General features: G+C 48.8%; 1 protein-coding gene across 1 annotated transcript in view; it reads left to right on the top strand.

The window, feature by feature from the left end:
- Positions 1 to 16,535, top strand: part of il1rapl1a (interleukin 1 receptor accessory protein-like 1a) — a gene marked incomplete at both ends in the record, with an annotated part of 157,681 nt that extends 141,146 nt beyond the window's left edge. The window contains 4 exons of the mRNA XM_080785245.1: positions 9,244 to 9,390; positions 11,924 to 12,094; positions 14,269 to 14,313; positions 15,799 to 16,535. Coding sequence (XP_080641371.1) covers positions 9,244 to 9,390; positions 11,924 to 12,094; positions 14,269 to 14,313; positions 15,799 to 16,535 — 1,100 coding nt within the window. The remainder of the gene's footprint in view (positions 1 to 9,243; positions 9,391 to 11,923; positions 12,095 to 14,268; positions 14,314 to 15,798) is intronic.
- Positions 16,536 to 17,531: the final 996 nt, after the last annotated feature.

Here is a 17,531-nt window from a genome sequence, read left to right as displayed (position 1 = left end):
ACAGTTTTTTTCAGAAAACTGTCAGGAGGTAGAAAGACATTTTTTAGAATCTGATCTCAGGTCAAGATGGGTTAATGTATTGGTTATTGATTATGTTAATTATTACTATTATGTAGTATTTTTTTGTGCTTAATTGCATTTTAGACTAGGAAAACCTCCTGCGGACGGACAGGTCTTCACCTCGTCACAGGTGCCAGGTCATTATTGATTTGGCATCTACGTTTATTCACGGTTTCAATGTTGTTCTGGCATTACTATTAGTAAGTAAACAACATCAGGAAGAAGCAGGACTCAACCATCAGGACTCGAACTCCATTCTTTTATTGTATACGTCATCACACCGGAGAGAGACCAGTGTCTCCCTCCAGAGCTTCTCTCAGCACCCCTCTCCACACCGGAGAGAGACCAGTGTCTCCCTCCAGAGCTTCTCTCAGCACCCCTCTCCACACCGGAGAGAGACCAGTGTCTCCCTCCAGAGCTTCTCTCAGCACCCCTCTCCACACCGGAGAGAGACCAGTGTCTCCCTCCAGAGCTTCTCTCAGCACCCCTCTCCACACCGGAGAGAGACCAGTGTCTCCCTCCAGAGCTTCTCTCAGCACCCCTCTCCACACCGGAGAGAGACCAGTGTCTCCCTCCAGAGCTTCCCTCAGCACCCCTCTCCACACCGGAGAGAGACCAGTGTCTCCCTCCAGAGCTTCCCTCAGCACCCCTCTCCACACCGGAGAGAGACCAGTGTCTCCCTCCAGAGCTTCCCTCAGCACCCCTCTCCACACCGGAGAGAGACCAGTGTCTCCCTCCAGAGCTTCTCTCAGCACCCCTCTCCACACCGGAGAGAGACCAGTGTCTCCCTCCAGAGCTTCCCTCAGCACCCCTCTCCACACCGGAGAGAGACCAGTGTCTCCCTCCAGAGCTTCCCTCAGCACCCCTCTCCACACCGGAGAGAGACCAGTGTCTCCCTCCAGAGCTTCCCTCAGCACCCCTCTCCACACCGGAGAGAGACCAGTGTCTCCCTCCAGAGCTTCCCTCAGCACCCCTCTCCACACCGGAGAGAGACCAGTGTCTCCCTCCAGAGCTTCCCTCAGCACCCCTCTCCACACCGGAGAGAGACCAGTGTCTCCCTCCAGAGCTTCTCTCAGCACCCCTCTCCACACCGGAGAGAGACCAGTGTCTCCCTCCAGAGCTTCCCTCAGCACCCCTCTCCACACCGGAGAGAGACCAGTGTCTCCCTCCAGAGCTTCCCTCAGCACCCCTCTCCACACCGGAGAGAGACCAGTGTCTCCCTCCAGAGCTTCCCTCAGCACCCCTCTCCACACCGGAGAGAGACCAGTGTCTCCCTCCAGAGCTTCTCTCAGCACCCCTCTCCACACCGGAGAGAGACCAGTGTCTCCCTCCAGAGCTTCCCTCAGCACCCCTCTCCACACCGGAGAGAGACCAGTGTCTCCCTCCAGAGCTTCCCTCAGCACCCCTCTCCACACCGGAGAGAGACCAGTGTCTCCCTCCAGAGCTTCTCTCAGCACCCCTCTCCACACCGGAGAGAGACCAGTGTCTCCCTCCAGAGCTTCCCTCAGCACCCCTCTCCACACCGGAGAGAGACCAGTGTCTCCCTCCAGAGCTTCCCTCAGCACCCCTCTCCACACCGGAGAGAGACCAGTGTCTCCCTCCAGAGCTTCCCTCAGCACCCCTCTCCACACCGGAGAGAGACCAGTGTCTCCCTCCAGAGCTTCTCTCAGCACCCCTCTCCACACCGGAGAGAGACCAGTGTCTCCCTCCAGAGCTTCCCTCAGCACCCCTCTCCACACCGGAGAGAGACCAGTGTCTCCCTCCAGAGCTTCCCTCAGCACCCCTCTCCACACCGGAGAGAGACCAGTGTCTCCCTCCAGAGCTTCTCTCAGCACCCCTCTCCACACCGGAGAGAGACCAGTGTCTCCCTCCAGAGCTTCCCTCAGCACCCCTCTCCACACCGGAGAGAGACCAGTGTCTCCCTCCAGAGCTTCCCTCAGCACCCCTCTCCACACACAGAACAGTGTCTCCCTCCAGAGCTTCTCTCAGCACCCCTCTCCACACCGGAGAGAGACCAGTGTCTCCCTCCAGAGCTTCCCTCAGCACCCCTCTCCACACACAGAACAGTGTCTCCCTCCAGAGCTTCTCTCAGCACCCCTCTCCACACAGGAGAGAGACCAGTGTCTCCCTCCAGAGCTTCCCTCAGCACCCCTCTCCACACCGGAGAGAGACCAGTGTCTCCCTCCAGAGCTTCCCTCAGCACCCCTCTCCACACACAGAACAGTGTCTCCCTCCAGAGCTTCTCTCAGCACCCCTCTCCACACAGGAGAGAGACCAGTGTCTCCCTCCAGAGCTTCCCTCAGCACCCCTCTCCACACCGGAGAGAGACCAGTGTCTCCCTCCAGAGCTTCCCTCAGCACCCCTCTCCACACACAGAACAGTGTCTCCCTCCAGAGCTTCTCTCAGCACCCCTCTCCACACAGGAGAGAGACCAGTGTCTCCCTCCAGAGCTTCCCTCAGCACCCCTCTCCACACCGGAGAGAGACCAGTGTCTCCCTCCAGAGCTTCCCTCAGCACCCCTCTCCACACACAGAACAGTGTCTCCCTCCAGAGCTTCTCTCAGCACCCCTCTCCACACAGGAGAGAGACCAGTGTCTCCCTCCAGAGCTTCCCTCAGCACCCCTCTCCACACCGGAGAGAGACCAGTGTCTCCCTCCAGAGCTTCCCTCAGCACCCCTCTCCACACACAGACCAGTGTCTCCCTCCAGAGCTTCCCTCAGCACCCCTCTCCACACACAGACCAGTGTCTCCCTCCAGAGCTTCCCTCAGCACCCCTCTCCACACACAGACCAGTGTCTCCCTCCAGAGCTTCCCTCAGCACCCCTCTCCACACACAGACCAGTGTGTCCCTCCAGAGCTTCCCTCAGCACCCCTCCCCACACACAGACCAGTGTCTCCCTCCAGAGCTTCCCTCAGCACCCCTCTCCACACACAGACCAGTGTCTCCCTCCAGAGCTTCCCTCAGCACCCCTCTCCACACACAGAGACCAGTGTCTCCCTCCAGAGCTTCCCTCAGCACCCCTCTCCACACACAGACCAGTGTCTCCCTCCAGAGCTTCCCTCAGCACCCCTCTCCACACACAGACCAGTGTCTCCCTCCAGAGCTTCCCTCAGCACCCCTCTCCACACACAGACCAGTGTCTCCCTCCAGAGCTTCCCTCAGCACCCCTCTCCACACACACAGACCAGTGTCTCCCTCCAGAGCTTCCCTCAGCACCCCTCTCCACACACAGACCAGTGTCTCCCTCCAGAGCTTCCCTCAGCACCCCTCTCCACACACAGACCAGTGTCTCCCTCCAGAGCTTCCCTCAGCACCCCTCTCCACACACAGACCAGTGTCTCCCTCCAGAGCTTCCCTCAGCACCCCTCTCCACACACAGACCAGTGTCTCCCTCCAGAGCTTCCCTCAGCACCCCTCTCCACACACAGACCAGTGTCTCCCTCCAGAGCTTCCCTCAGCACCCCTCTCCACACACAGACCAGTGTCTCCCTCCAGAGCTTCCCTCAGCACCCCTCTCCACACACAGACCAGTGTCTCCCTCCAGAGCTTCCCTCAGCACCCCTCTCCACACACAGACCAGTGTCTCCCTCCAGAGCTTCCCTCAGCACCCCTCTCCACACACAGACCAGTGTCTCCCTCCAGAGCTTCCCTCAGCACCCCTCTCCACACACAGACCAGTGTCTCCCTCCAGAGCTTCCCTCAGCACCGTCTCTCCGTCTCCACACACATACTTTATACTTTCAGGAGTGTACAGAGTTTCAGGAGTAACAAGAGATGGTCATTCCTTAACCCATTCTGACCTGAGATCAGATTCGTACGAGGTTTCCACGGGACACACACTGGTCTGATTAACCCATTCTGACCTGAGATCAGATTCTAAAAATGTCAGTCGTTCTTCGATTTTTCAAAAATAGCAGACCTACAAGCTCGTAGCGCGCCACTCGGTGGCGCGATATGAGCTTGTAGATCTGCTATTTTTCAATAGCTAAAGCATAACATGATGCCGACACCAAAACGGGTTCCCGGTCAGAATGGGTTAAATGTAGTAGTTAACTCACACAGTTTGAAATAGGTTTACACGAGTCGGCAGTCTCTAATGATTTTGTCAGTGAGGAACAGGTGGTAATTGGAGTGTTAAGTATCATCTCCTACTAGTAGGCTTCATTACATTTATCAATACCATAGTGTTTATATGCATTTTCGCCACCACAATGTACAGATATTCTACTGTTAGACCAATGATAGTCCTTGGTTTACCGTGCTTATGATCCAAATTTCTATGCATTTGATATATTTACCTTGTGTTATTCTTGCTTTACTGCAAATCGCTAAAGTAGTAGTGATAATAATAATAATAATAATACCTTATATAAGAACTCTAATGATTCACAGTCAGGCTAATAAGGCTAGCAACAATTACAATTTACAATTTACTCATTTAGCAGACTAGATAATTAAACTATATATAAACTATACTATACTATACTATACTAGACGCGCAACTGAGACCCTGCAGATCATGTCTGTCTGTCTGTCTGTCTGTCTGTCTGTCTGTCTGTCTGTCTGTCTGTCTGTCTGTCTGTCCCGCTGTTACTGTATATGTGGACCTGGCCCCTTTTGTGCCCATATATGGAGCTGAGTGATTGCTGATGCAACACACTCCATATTTGGATAGCGGGACAGACACACACACATAGACAGACAGAAACACACACAGACAGACATGATCTGCTAGGTCTCATAGCAAGTGCTCAGTGCGTTCGCAACTATAAAGTGCTATGACTACATAAAATGCAATTCTAGTGCCGTCTATACGTGCCACGCTATAAGTCTGTATAAAATGCTAAATCTAAGTCTACTTAAAGTGCTTATCTAAGGGGCTAGGGCAAGTGCTACGGGCACATGAAGGATGGACAACAAACACAATACTCCCTTCTTCTCTGCCAGCCCCAGTATGACGTCTTCCGTTGTGTGTGTGTGTGTGTGTGTGTGTGTGTGTGTGTGTGTGTGCGTGTGTGTGTGCGTGCGTGCGTGTGCGTGCCAGTGTGTGTGTGATTTCTTGATGACTCTTTCCCCCTCTTCTAGAGCCCATGTGTTTTACTACCATAGCAATCTATGTTGACGCTCCATTTGGTTCTGTTGTCTTCTGTTTTTTTTCTCCTTTTAACCCATTCTGACCTGAGATCAGATTCATACGAGGTTTCCACGGGACACACACTGGTCTGATGAACCCATTCTGACCTGAGATCAGATTCTAAAAAAATGTCAGTCGTTCTTCGATTTTTCAAAAATAGCAGACCTACAAGCTCGTATCGCGCCACTCGGTGGCGCGATATGAGCTTGTAGATCTGCTGTTTTTCAATAGCTAAAGCATAACATGATGCTAACACCAAAATGGGTGCCCGGTCAGAATGGGTTAAATGAATAAATTGAACATCCACATAGCTATTTATGGCTCGCCGATATGTTTGCCTTCGCTAGTCTTCGTGCGGTGGTGGTTGTCACTTAGCAGAGAGCGGTAATTTGGCGGCTGTTTAAACAGCAAATTGGGCCTCTGCATTTTCCCAACAGGCCAGTAATTTTTTGGCATACATTTACATAGCAAGTCCTGTGTCTGTCTGTCTCTCTCCCACTCTCTCCCCTTACTTTCCTGTATCTGTCTCTCTTTCCCTCTTTACTTTTTACTGAGTGACCAGTGCCTTGGTAGACTTCCCCGGGTTTATGCTTTGGAGTCATATTATTACGTGTCGACATTCCATTGCATTATTATGTGAAAGGACGCATTTCAACAGATATGGACACACAACTCACAGAGATTAGGAGAGATCTTCAATCGTTTATTTCTCCCCCGCCCCTCTATGTCCGTCCGTCCGTCCGTCTCTCTCTTTCTCTCTGTCTCTCGCTCTCCATCTCATTATTATTCTGATGTTTATTTCATGTTCTTCCTTCCCAGAATGCAGTATTCATAATCTTCACAGTTGGGCTGTGGGTACCGTGTCTCTATGGACCACCTTTTCCTCTCTACCTCAAAAGAGAAGAGATGGGGGGGAGAGGGAGAGAGAGGGAGAGAGAGAGAGAGAGAGAGAGAGAGAGAGAGAGAGAGAGAGAGAGAGAGAGAGAGAGAGAGAGAGAGAGTGGAGTGGAAGTGAAGGGAGTTAGTCAGGGGAACGTACCCGCTGGCCTAGTGGTCCAGGCACGTCGTGTGTTCGAGTCCCGTTCATGACGGCCTTTGCTGCGTGTCTCTCCCCTTCTCTCTCTCTCTCTTCTATCTTCTATCTCTCTTCACTTCATACTCATAATCAATAAAGGCAAAAAATAAATAAATAAATAAAATATTCAGGAGCTTTGATGGAGGTTCCACATTCCAGGCTATTGATGATATTCACACGGCTGCCATCTTGCCAGCAAGGTGATACCTATAGGTGATACATAGCGCTAATTATCCAAACCATGGAGAGCTCCGTAAGATTAGGAGTTATTCAGCTTTTAGTCAGCCTGTATAACGGGAGGCGGACGGGACCGCTGTTGCGCAATCTGGTCTAGGATCGCTAAAGAAGGAAAGGCCGAGACAAAATAATAATGAAAAGACTTTAATCAGCGATCCGGTTTTGATATCAATAATAAAGCAATATCTGACGGAGTGCTCCGCCCAGAGCGGAAGGTTATTACATTCCTTATGGCGGAGCGTTCCGCCAAAAGCAGTAAGTCTGTTAAACAACGTCAAAATCACCAACATTTTGCAGCTGTAGGGAAAGCTTGAATTATCCTCTTTCAATCTGTAAAGTTTATGTTTAATAAGAATCCACCGTAGACATTTTATGAGCTATACTTCCTGTCAAGAAATTCCTTGCAGATGAAGTGTCAGAGTATGGAAGCGCTCGTTATCAGTAAAGCAACCTCCAGCTGCCTCCTGCATTATGTGCACATTCAAAACAGGTGGTGCGCCTGGGCCGTTGAGTGATAGTCAACGAGCGCTTCCAAACTCCAGCACTTACTTTAATGCTTAGTATGAGGTATAAAGCACAGCAGCCTTGTGTTCCTAAAACAGAAAGATTGGGTATTGGGTATAAAGACTGACTTGTCTCATCAATTACTACTGTATATGTGCTCTGGTCTCAGACCCCGCGGTGGATATTTTTGACATTCCGTTTAGTTTTTTAGTTTTTTTTGGAAGGTTGCCACTATACTGTTGGAGCAGCCATAAACTATACACGGGTTCATCTCGGTGTTCTGGGGCATCTTTGTAATGTTTAGTGTCAGTAAAAAGCAAGGTAAAAGAGTAACGTTTGAGGCAGACTAACATCAGTCACTTTGTGTGTGTGTGTGTGTGTGTGTGTGTGTGTGTGTGTGTGTGTGTGTGTGTGTGTGTGTGTGTGTGTGTGTGTGTGTGTGTGTGTGTGTGTGTGTGTGTGTGTGTGTGTGTGTGTGTGCGCGTGCGCATGCACGGCCCCCGGACCCCACTTTGAGAACCACTGAATTGAAGCATCTCATCTTCTTCATCCACATCCATGTCAGAAGTTAGCCCCCCCCCCCCAAACACACACACACAGTCACACACACACACACACACACAATGGAACACAGCCAAAGAGCAGAGCTTTGTTGTTTTCGCACTCCTGCTGGAGACGATGAACCCAATTTCTCATCATCTCCTTTCTCTCCACCATCTCTCCACCCCCTCCCCCCAAATTTTTTCCCAAACTCATTATAACACACACTCGTCTTGTTACCTCTGGAGATTGATGCCAGCCCGTTCCTCCACGACTTAGAGTGAGAGAATGGAAAAACATTGTCCCTGCATCCCTCCACATCTGCCTGTTATAGCGCCACCATGAGGCCGATTTCCGCTAAACACATTGTTTATGTTAGTCGCACAGATTTCATCCAAATCTCACGTACACATGATTCAATTAAATTTTTTGATGATGATCTCTGTAGTCAAGTGATCAAGACGAGTATGATGGATTTCTCTGATTCTACACTGATTGGCTAAGTTTTCAGGAGTGGCCCGTTTTGTACAAAATGCTCCAGTCCTGCTCATCCAGTATTCTATCAATTTCTTTTTTTTATATATATAATTTTTATCCCACGATTTTGTAACCCATTTCTTCACCCCTGTGTCAATCATCTAATGTGATCCTGGGCTCTACACACCCTCCGCCAACCTGGGGAGAGCAACGGACTTGAACTCATGCTTCCTTCATGCCTGAGTGTCCAAGTCGCTCCTTTACACCTGACAGGGGGGAGTTTCCCTGGTTGGACGTAGCGCGTGGAAGGAACACGTTATTCCAACCAGTTCCTTTCCCCTCCATCAGGCGCCCCCGGCTGGCCAGGGGGAGGCAGTTTAGAGACCAGGATTACTATCAATTCTATATAGAGATGCTATGAGTGATCTGGCTCTGCCAGAAAATTGTTGCAAAAAAGAAAAAAACTTGCCAAACATCACACACACGTCTCCTATCCTCCTGGTGGAGAGATGTGCAGAAGGGCACTTTTTCTAGTTTAGTTTAGTTTAACGTCGTCTGGGGAGTGTATGAGCCTGCGAGTCAAAAACCTGAGAAGAAGAAAACCACAACAAGAAGAAGAACAAGTGTGCACCGCTGATTTATACACGAGATGCCCCGAATGGCTCTGTGTCGTCACGCCTCTGTGCATTTTGAAACAGCAGAGAGAGCGTTCAAACTGTGTGGAAATTGGAAACAACAGTTTGCCTCAGTAGTTTTAATTACACACGCCCCGTGTGTGTGTGTGTGTGTGTGTGTGTGTGTGTGTGTGTGTGTGTCACTGTGTGTGTGTGTGTGTGTGTGTGTGTGTGTCACTGTGTGTGTGTGTGTGTGTGTGTGTGTGTGTGTGTGTGTGTGTGTGCGTGTGTGTGTGTGTGTGTGTGTGTGTCACTGTGTGTGTGTGTGTGTGTGTGTGTGTGTGTGTGTGTGTGTGTGTGTGTGTGTGTGTGTCACTGTGTGTGTGTGTGTGTGTGTGTGTGTGTGTGTGTGTGTGTGTGTGTGTGTGTGTGTGTGTGTCACTGTGTGTGTGTGTGTGTGTGTGTGTGTGTGTGTGTGTGTGTGTGTGTGTGTGTGTCACTGTGTGTGTGTGTGTGTGTGTGTGTGTGTGTGTGTGTGTGTGTGTGTGTGTGTGTGTGTGTGTGTGTGTGTGTGTGTGTGTGTGTGTGTGCCCCCTCTCAGCGGAGCTGATGTACACGGTGGAGCTGGCGGGGGGACTGGGAGCCATCCTGCTGCTGCTGATCTTCCTCATCTCCCTCTACAAGTGCTACAAGATCGAACTGATGCTCTTCTACCGGAGGAACTTTGGCAGCGAGGACCTCGACGGAGGTACACGGGGGGGAGACCACACACACATGTGCGTGCGTGCGTGCGTGCGTGCGTGCGTGCGTGCATGCGTGCGTGCGTGCGTGCGTGCATTCTGACACAGACAGAGCATCTATCCATAATAACAGGCTCTCTGGTGGACACAGACGCCAGTGATCAGACTCCATCTCCACTTCTATCTCAGTGACAGTAGCCCATTTTCACTGTCTCACTCTCTCTCTCTCTCTCTCTCTCTTTTTCTCTCCGTCTCTCTCTCGCTCTCTGCATAATATCTCTCTGCCCCCTTTCTCTCCGTAATACCCCCTCTCACTGCATACACACGCTCAAATGTAGACAGACACCCTGGCGCTCCAGTTTGTGCGTGTGTGTACGTGCGCGTGTACGTGTGCGCGCATGTTGACGCACAGCGACTGCACACAAAAAAGAAAAGAGGAGACAGATTTTCAATTTGTTGCCCATTTAAAAAGAGATCAGTCTCAATATGTCATGGAATGGAATGATGGCCACCCTCTCTCTCCTGGTGGAGGCCCAGACAGCGGGACGGAGGGCCCTGGGGAGGGTCTCCAGGCCCACCTCCCTGTGGAGCAGCAGGAAAAAGAAAACATCCAGAAATTGGATGGCAACTTTTGTTTCTTCTCTAACAATTCTGTTAGCTTTTTTTTTTTGCCTTTTTGTCGGATGTATCGGTTCAGATGTATCGTACCCACCCACCCCTTTTAACCCATTTAGACCTGAGGACGATTCGACAAAATCCTGACAGGTTTCTAAAAAAAAAACATGTTTCTATGTCAGTCGTTCTCAAACATTTTCATGTCAAGGACCCCCAAAAATATATAGTTTAGTAATACGCCACCGACCCCCATCTGAAAATATGTTGTTCCAGGGACCCCCCCCCCCCCAGAAGCAGAGATTTGAGTTATTGCGCTCTGAAATAATATCCAAATATTTGCGCCACATTTTCACGATTTTTCGAAAATAGCAGACCTACAAGCTCGTAGATCTGCTATTTTTCAATAGCTAAAGTACAACATAATGCTTAATAATAAACACCAAAAGGGGTTGCCGTCCAGAATGGGTTAATTTTCTATGCTCTCTGTGTTGCGCCGTGCCGAACTCATATTTTAATCATGGGATCATCCCTACAGTAGCAGGAGTTCATCTATTATGGACGTTTTTGTGGCATCAAAATGCTCACGCCCCGCTGCATAACTAAATTGGGACCGGCGACGACGTTCGATTGATACGACGAGCCGCGTTGAATTCCCAGGTTTTCGCCGGGCGACTAATTTGCCGGGGCGTCCTGCTGTAATTTGGAGGCGCTGTTTGATGTTTTGTAACGAGCGTGTTGGCCTCTCTCTCTCTCTCTCTCTCTGCACGCGAGTTTCAGCGCTGCGTGCGTTTGCTCCCTCAAAGAGCTTGTGAAAACGCCAAGCTTTTCCATGCTCGGCTGACCCACATACGATGCGATACACCAGCCTCTACATGCTGAGCATAATGACTATAGGACTCATGTTCTACCACCTAGAGTCTTCTTTTGTCTATTTTATTCCTTTTCTTTTTTGTCTTTCTTTTTCTCCCTATACTCTCTCTTTTGGGAAATCATTTAGAGATTTGGGGGAAACGGGAGGGTTCACTCAAGATTGGAGTTTTTTCTGTCTACCCCTTTTTTACTCCTGCGTACGATAGTCGACTCTACAGACTCTGGTTTGAGAAGTTTAAAGTAACACAAAACTATTTAACCACATGCATGCCTATAGTTTGGGAACCATTTAGCAAAAAAATAACAGATCTAGAAGCAACGCGTCGTGCTGCGACGCATTGTGAACTTGTAGATCAGCTATTTTCAGTGTAAAATGACGTAGACCGGATCTCTTCTCCACTATAGTTCCTTCCTAACATTTTAGTCTAGTTTTTATTTGTTTGACGAAATCGTCAATAGATTTAGTCTTAGTTTTAGTCATCATGGCTTAGTTTTCATTTAGTGAAAAAAGGTAGTTGACGTCTTAGTTTTAGTCGACGAAATCAACACTGCCTTCAACCATTTCCATTTGTTTAAGTCAAGTCAAGTCAAATCACCTTTATTTATATAGCACATTTAAAAACAACAGAAGTTGACCCAACGTGCTTTCCATATAAAAATTATGAAATGCAAAATTAAAATAAATGTTTAGCAATACTTCATATAAGGAAAATACAATATAACAACATTTTAAAGAACAACGAAAAAGCCTACTAATTACAAAAAGGTTAAAACATTCACAGGACTATAGGAGCTGAAGGCTCCAATGGAGAAAAGGTGAGTTTTTAGGGAGGATTTAAAACTGTCGATGGTTGGGCTGGATTTGATCTGTAGTGGGAGACTATTCCAGAGTTTGGGGGCAATTACTGAGAAGGCCCGGTCGCCTGTGGTTTTTTGGCTCGTTAAGTACTTTACATGTTGTTTTTCATGCCTTTCTCTCTCTGTCTCTCTCTCTGTGTGTGTGTCTCTCTCTCTCTCTGTCTCTCTCTGTGTCTTTCTCTCGGCTGGGCGGTGCAGATAACAAGGACTACGATGCCTACCTGTCCTACACCAAGGTGGACCCTGACCAGTGGAGCCAGGAGACCCGCGAGGAGGAGCGCTTTGCTCTGGAGATCCTGCCCGACGTCCTGGAGAAACACTACGGATATAAACTCTTCATCCCAGACCGAGACCTCATTCCAACTGGAAGTAAGCGCTGCGGTGTGTGTGTGTGTGTGTGTGACTGTGTGTGACTGTGTGTGACTGTGTGTGTGTGTGTGTGTGTGTGTGTGTGTGTGTGTGTGTGTGTGTGTGTGTGTGTGTGTGTGTGTGTGTGTGTGTGTGTGTGCGCGTGTACAGTATGCATAGCCTATGTCTTGTGCCCATATATACACACATACGCAGCAAAACCTTGGGTGATAATTTAAACTCTCCACAAATGTGTGGTTCCATTTTGTGCACTCTCGGAGTTGTATGTTAATAAAAGAAAAAGGAAAAAAAAGCCACCACTCATCTGCTGAAACATTTGGGTGAGGTGTTGGAGTCACAAAAGTATAGAAAATAAAAAAACAATGGGAGGCTCCACACACTCAAATCTGCGCAAACTTTAAGTCAATATTTATTGCAAGCTTTCGGTCTATACTGACCTTCATTCATTCTTTCAATCAAGTGATGCTGTCTCATATGTCACTCACGCGGTTTGATTATGCCCGAAGAAGACCGAAAGCTTGCAATAAATTTATTGTGCACAGATTTGAGTGTGCGGACTATATATAGACTCCCTTTATTTTTCATTTTCTACACTCTCTGGAGTTAAATTATCACGCAGGATTTTGACTGCGCGCTCGCATGTATCGGTGTGGACATTCACACTGTAGTTGCAGCCAGCGGAGTTTGTCACGTTCCTAACACTCGGTCATAATCTGAGTTGTGTTATAATCTGTTGTGTGTTGTGTTGTGTTGTGTTGTGTGTCCTCTGTGTGTTTTCTCACTGACTCTGTCTCGTGTTTCAACATGTAGCACTCCCAGGGCAAGGCGGATAAGGCCCACATCACTTGTCTCTTGTCTGTCAAAGCCAAAACTCATTTTCTACTCAAATCTTTCTCGACCAATGTGCCGGGGAGGGGTGGGGGTATTTCAGAATCAGAATCAGCAGCCTTTATTGCCATGACATGTAAACATGTTAGGAATTTGGTTTTGGTGGGACAGCAGAGTGCAGTTACAACAATAAGTGCAAAACAGGACAAGACGGTGCAAAAACAACATGAATAGTGAATAAATACATAAAGTGCAGTTCAGGTCAGGTCAGACAGCACAAGTTATTCACTCTGAGTGGGGGTGGAGGGAGGATAGAAGGGGGTCAGAGGAGGACACCAGCAGCGTTGAGGAGCCCGGATAGCCGTGGGGAAAAGCTGTTTGAACGTCGGGCCTTCATAGTCTTTATAGGGAGCGTATTTATGGATCATTTTTAGCTAAACGCAGTGTGTGAGAGAGGAAATATCATGTATATTGTACTTTATATCATACAGAATGAGATTATTATTTCCTATCTAGCTAAAATATATATATACGAAATATATTTCGGGGGCTTTGACTATACTCTCCCAGCAAACAATGCCAAACGTGCCATCATGGAGACCCGGCACCCAGCTGTTTTATGAAGTGCCTTCGCTCGTCCGGCCTACAGTGTTTCATCCATGCATTTATAAATGCATGAGACATCCGTCTGAACATATTCTTGTGCGTACTTCAGTTCTGCTCAAGCAGTCTGGTACAGATAGTCTTATGTAGCCAGGAATGATGTGCTTATGGGCAAACACACCCAAAACAGACGTGGTCCAGACAGAATTAAACATCAGTGGGGACTGCAGGGATACTTGCACAGAGGCTCTGGGAGCCCCGTCGGATTATCCGCCTTCTTCCCTTTAATCAAAACTAAATTGCTGCCAGCATCGCGGTACGGAACCCCAAATCAGCGTCCGCTGGTTGCCTATCAAGGGGAGCGTGATGTTTGTGGAGGAGAGAAGCCAAAACAAAACAAAAGTGTGAGGGGCGCCTCAATGCTTTAAAACAAACATCGTACGTTAAACAAAAGTCCATAGACTTGGCTGCCACATTACGTCACGAGTGGGGCTGTTTTTTAGTTTTGTTTGTTTGTTTTTATTTTAAGTCCATAGACTTGGCTGCCATATGACAGTATACAGTAATCTCTGAAAGCCAGACAGGGAAGGAAGGAAGGGTTGGTGCCGGTGGGGGGTGCGGGTGGGCGGGGTCCATGTTTCTGACTGTACTGATCGTGTTGCTGTTTGTGTGTGTGTGTGTGTCTGCTGCATGTGTTCTTCCTTTGTGACCTGAGTTTTGAATGTGGAAATCTTTATGTTTAGGTCTCACCAATGAGCTTTACCAGGATGACACAACACTCCTTGGAGGTACTCTCGCTCAGTCATTTCCTCTTGTATCAATCAGCTCCTGTTCATTCACTTGGTCTCAAAGACACGGGAAAAGGGGAAGGGTTGGGGGGGGGGGGGGGGGATTAACCGTATCTGTGCCAAGTGTTGTATATCTCGTGAAAAGGGTATTACGGTCACTTGAGCCATCCACGAGAAACATGAGATCTGATTTAAGCACTATTACACTCGAGGGGGTGGTTTAACGTAAGCGATGCTGACGCAGAAGTGCATTAGTGACGTTAAACCACGCCCTTGAGTGTAATATTGCAAATATACAACAGTTACCCTTAAAACTAAGAAAATCGCTGACATATATTTTTAATGACAGATGTAGCCACTACGTCCACAAAATGTCCCAAGAGACTAGCTAGCATAGCCACCGAGAGAACAGAGCAGCTGAATTCTTTGTTTTGATTTAGCCGTTCCATGATGCTGGTTTGAAGCACGGCTAGAAGGCTGTTTAAACCAATCAGATTGCTTGCTCGAAACGGCCTGTTGTATAATAAAGAACATTTAAAAATACATATTTATCGTTTTTTTGTTTTTGTACTCGCATGGTAGAAACACCTACATCCCGATCCGACGCACACGTGGCTGCGTGCTCGCTTAATAGTCCTTTTTCACCTCTAAATGAGACAAACTGCAATCTTTGAGACCTTATGAAAGTCTAAACTTTGATCGCATTAGGAAAGTTAATCCATCGCGTGTCGAAGCACAGCCTAGGATGAGGACGTGGCTCAAATATGGACTTATTGTGTTAAGTCTGATCAAAAATAACAGATTTTCAATTGAAAAGCAGGCGTCTCCGCCGAATGACAATAAGCTAGCACCTATATGCTTTAGCATTTAGCATCAGGGCACTTTTTCTTTTTGCTGTCAGGCCCACCTCAGTATAGAACAAAACTGAACCTAAATGTAGCTGTTCGCCTAAATGTAAGCCTGCCACATTAACCAACTGCCATACTTCATCTTCAGTCATTTCTGTAGTGCAACACTAGGTTTAGACTGTGTCTGTTGAGCCCGAGTTCTTCTTTCCAATCAGAATCCCTCACTCTGCATGTGTGCATCACAAACACGACTCCCACAAAAACACACACACACACACACACACACACACACACACACATCATGCATTTGTGTGTGCGTGTGTGTGCGCGACCACACTCACATGTACAGCTACATCCATTTCAAATGTCAAAAGACAAACCCATTTCAAAGATACCCCCCCCAAAAAGTAGATAGTGTAACAAAAGGCTGTAGAGTTGTGTGCTTGTCATGTCCCGTGTTTTGTGTCCCGACACTGTGTGTCCATCCATCGTCGTTGAGTGTTTGACGTTGACGTGTCTTCAAACCAAAGCCAGAAATACAACACGGATCGCAGCAGTGAAATGGTGCGGCTCTCGGTTCAATTCTCCTTCTTCTAAAACATTTTTTGCGTGTGTTTCCCCCCCCCCCCCCCCCCAGCCTACATCGAGGACGTGGCGCGCTGCGTGGACCAGAGCAAGCGTCTGATCATCGTCATGACGCCCAACTACGTGGTGCGGCGGGGCTGGAGCATCTTCGAGCTGGAGACGCGGCTGCGCAACATGCTGGTGACGGGCGAGATCAAGGTCATCCTCATCGAGTGCGCCGAGCTGCGCGGCATCATGAACTACCAGGAGGTGGAGGCGCTCAAGCACACCATCAAGACGCTCACCGTCATCAAGTGGCGCGGCCCGCGGAGCAACTCGCTCAGCTCCAAGTTCTGGAAGCAGCTGCAGTACGAGATGCCCTTCCGGCGCACGGAGCCCATCATGCTGGGCCACGAGCCCGGAGCGCTGGACGTCGGCGAGCACGAGGGCCCCTTCGGCGAGCTGCAGACGGTCTCGGCCATCTCCATGGCGGCCGCCACCTCCACCGCCATGGCGCCCGCCCACCCGGAGCTGCGCTCGTCCTTCCACAGCGCCTACCACACCACCGTGCGGCAGAAACACTACTACCGCAGCTACGAGTACGACCTCCCGCCGGGCGGCACCCTGCCGCCGCTCTCCTCCCTGGGCAACCAGCACACCTACTGCAACATCCCGCTGACGCTGCTCAACGGGCAGAGGCCGCAGCCGGGCAAGAGCCGCGAGCACAGCCTGGAGGACCAGGCGCACGCCAACAACGCCATGCTGCCGCTGCTGCCGCGGGAGACCAGCATCTCCAGTGTGATCTGGTAACCGGAGAGAGAGAGAGAGGAGAGAGACTCCATCGATCCACCGGGGCACGGCGTATATTGGAATTCGGGGAACGGTTTAGGCTGGGCTATACAGTATATCCTCCTGACAGGTGCTTATAGGAACACAGAGATGGGTCACAGTGCCGAGGTCTGTGTGAATATCGCTACGACTGAACTGGGTGGAACTGGATGGATTCGGTGTGGACGGGACACTTCGCCGAATGGCCACGAGCCGAGGGATGTTTGAGTTTGAGATTTTGAGACGTTGCGGGCTCCCTCGTTCCGTCAAGCAGACAGCTCCGATATTGCGACTACATGAGACGACAGGAGCATTACGATCAAATTGACAACCACACTGTTCTCATCATTTTACTGAGAGATGGACTCAACGTGAACTCTGCAAGAAAATAAAAAGAACCCACACACTATATATGGCACTTGTGCACATGCACACACAGGCATACATGTTGTACACGTGCAAATGCACGCGTGTGTACACACACACACACACACACACACACACACACACACACACACACACACACACACACACACGCATGCACACACGCACGCACACACACACACACACACACACACACACACACACACACACACACACACACAGTCATACAATCATACATGCATACATACTAAAGGAAAACAGGGTCTTGTACATATATTTCAAATTTATTTGTAGCATCAGTGTCTTCCTGTTTGTTTTAGTTTTTTATTCAATCATGTTTAATGGGTTATTTACTTAATGGCTTTGCTTTAACTTCGTCACACAGAGTTGTTTATTTTCCTTTTTGTTTATAATTTTTTGTATCCTTTATTTCAAAGCACTTATTTGGGACGCCTTGACGCCATGTACCTGCGCTGTTTTTTTTGTTTTTTTTCCCCAATCTTCTTTTTCTATTCTACTTTGTGTAGTTTAAAATGAACATTTTTAACACTTTTTGGGGGGAATTGCCTGGACATTTTAGGGAGCTTCGAGGAG

The sequence above is a fragment of the Protomyctophum bolini genome (genome assembly GCF_963924005.1).
Source record: "Protomyctophum bolini genome assembly, chromosome: 16".
Lineage (NCBI taxonomy): Eukaryota > Metazoa > Chordata > Actinopteri > Myctophiformes > Myctophidae > Protomyctophum > Protomyctophum bolini.
The sequence above is the reverse complement of the archived record's forward strand: the minus strand, read 5'-3'. Positions and strand labels throughout refer to the sequence as shown.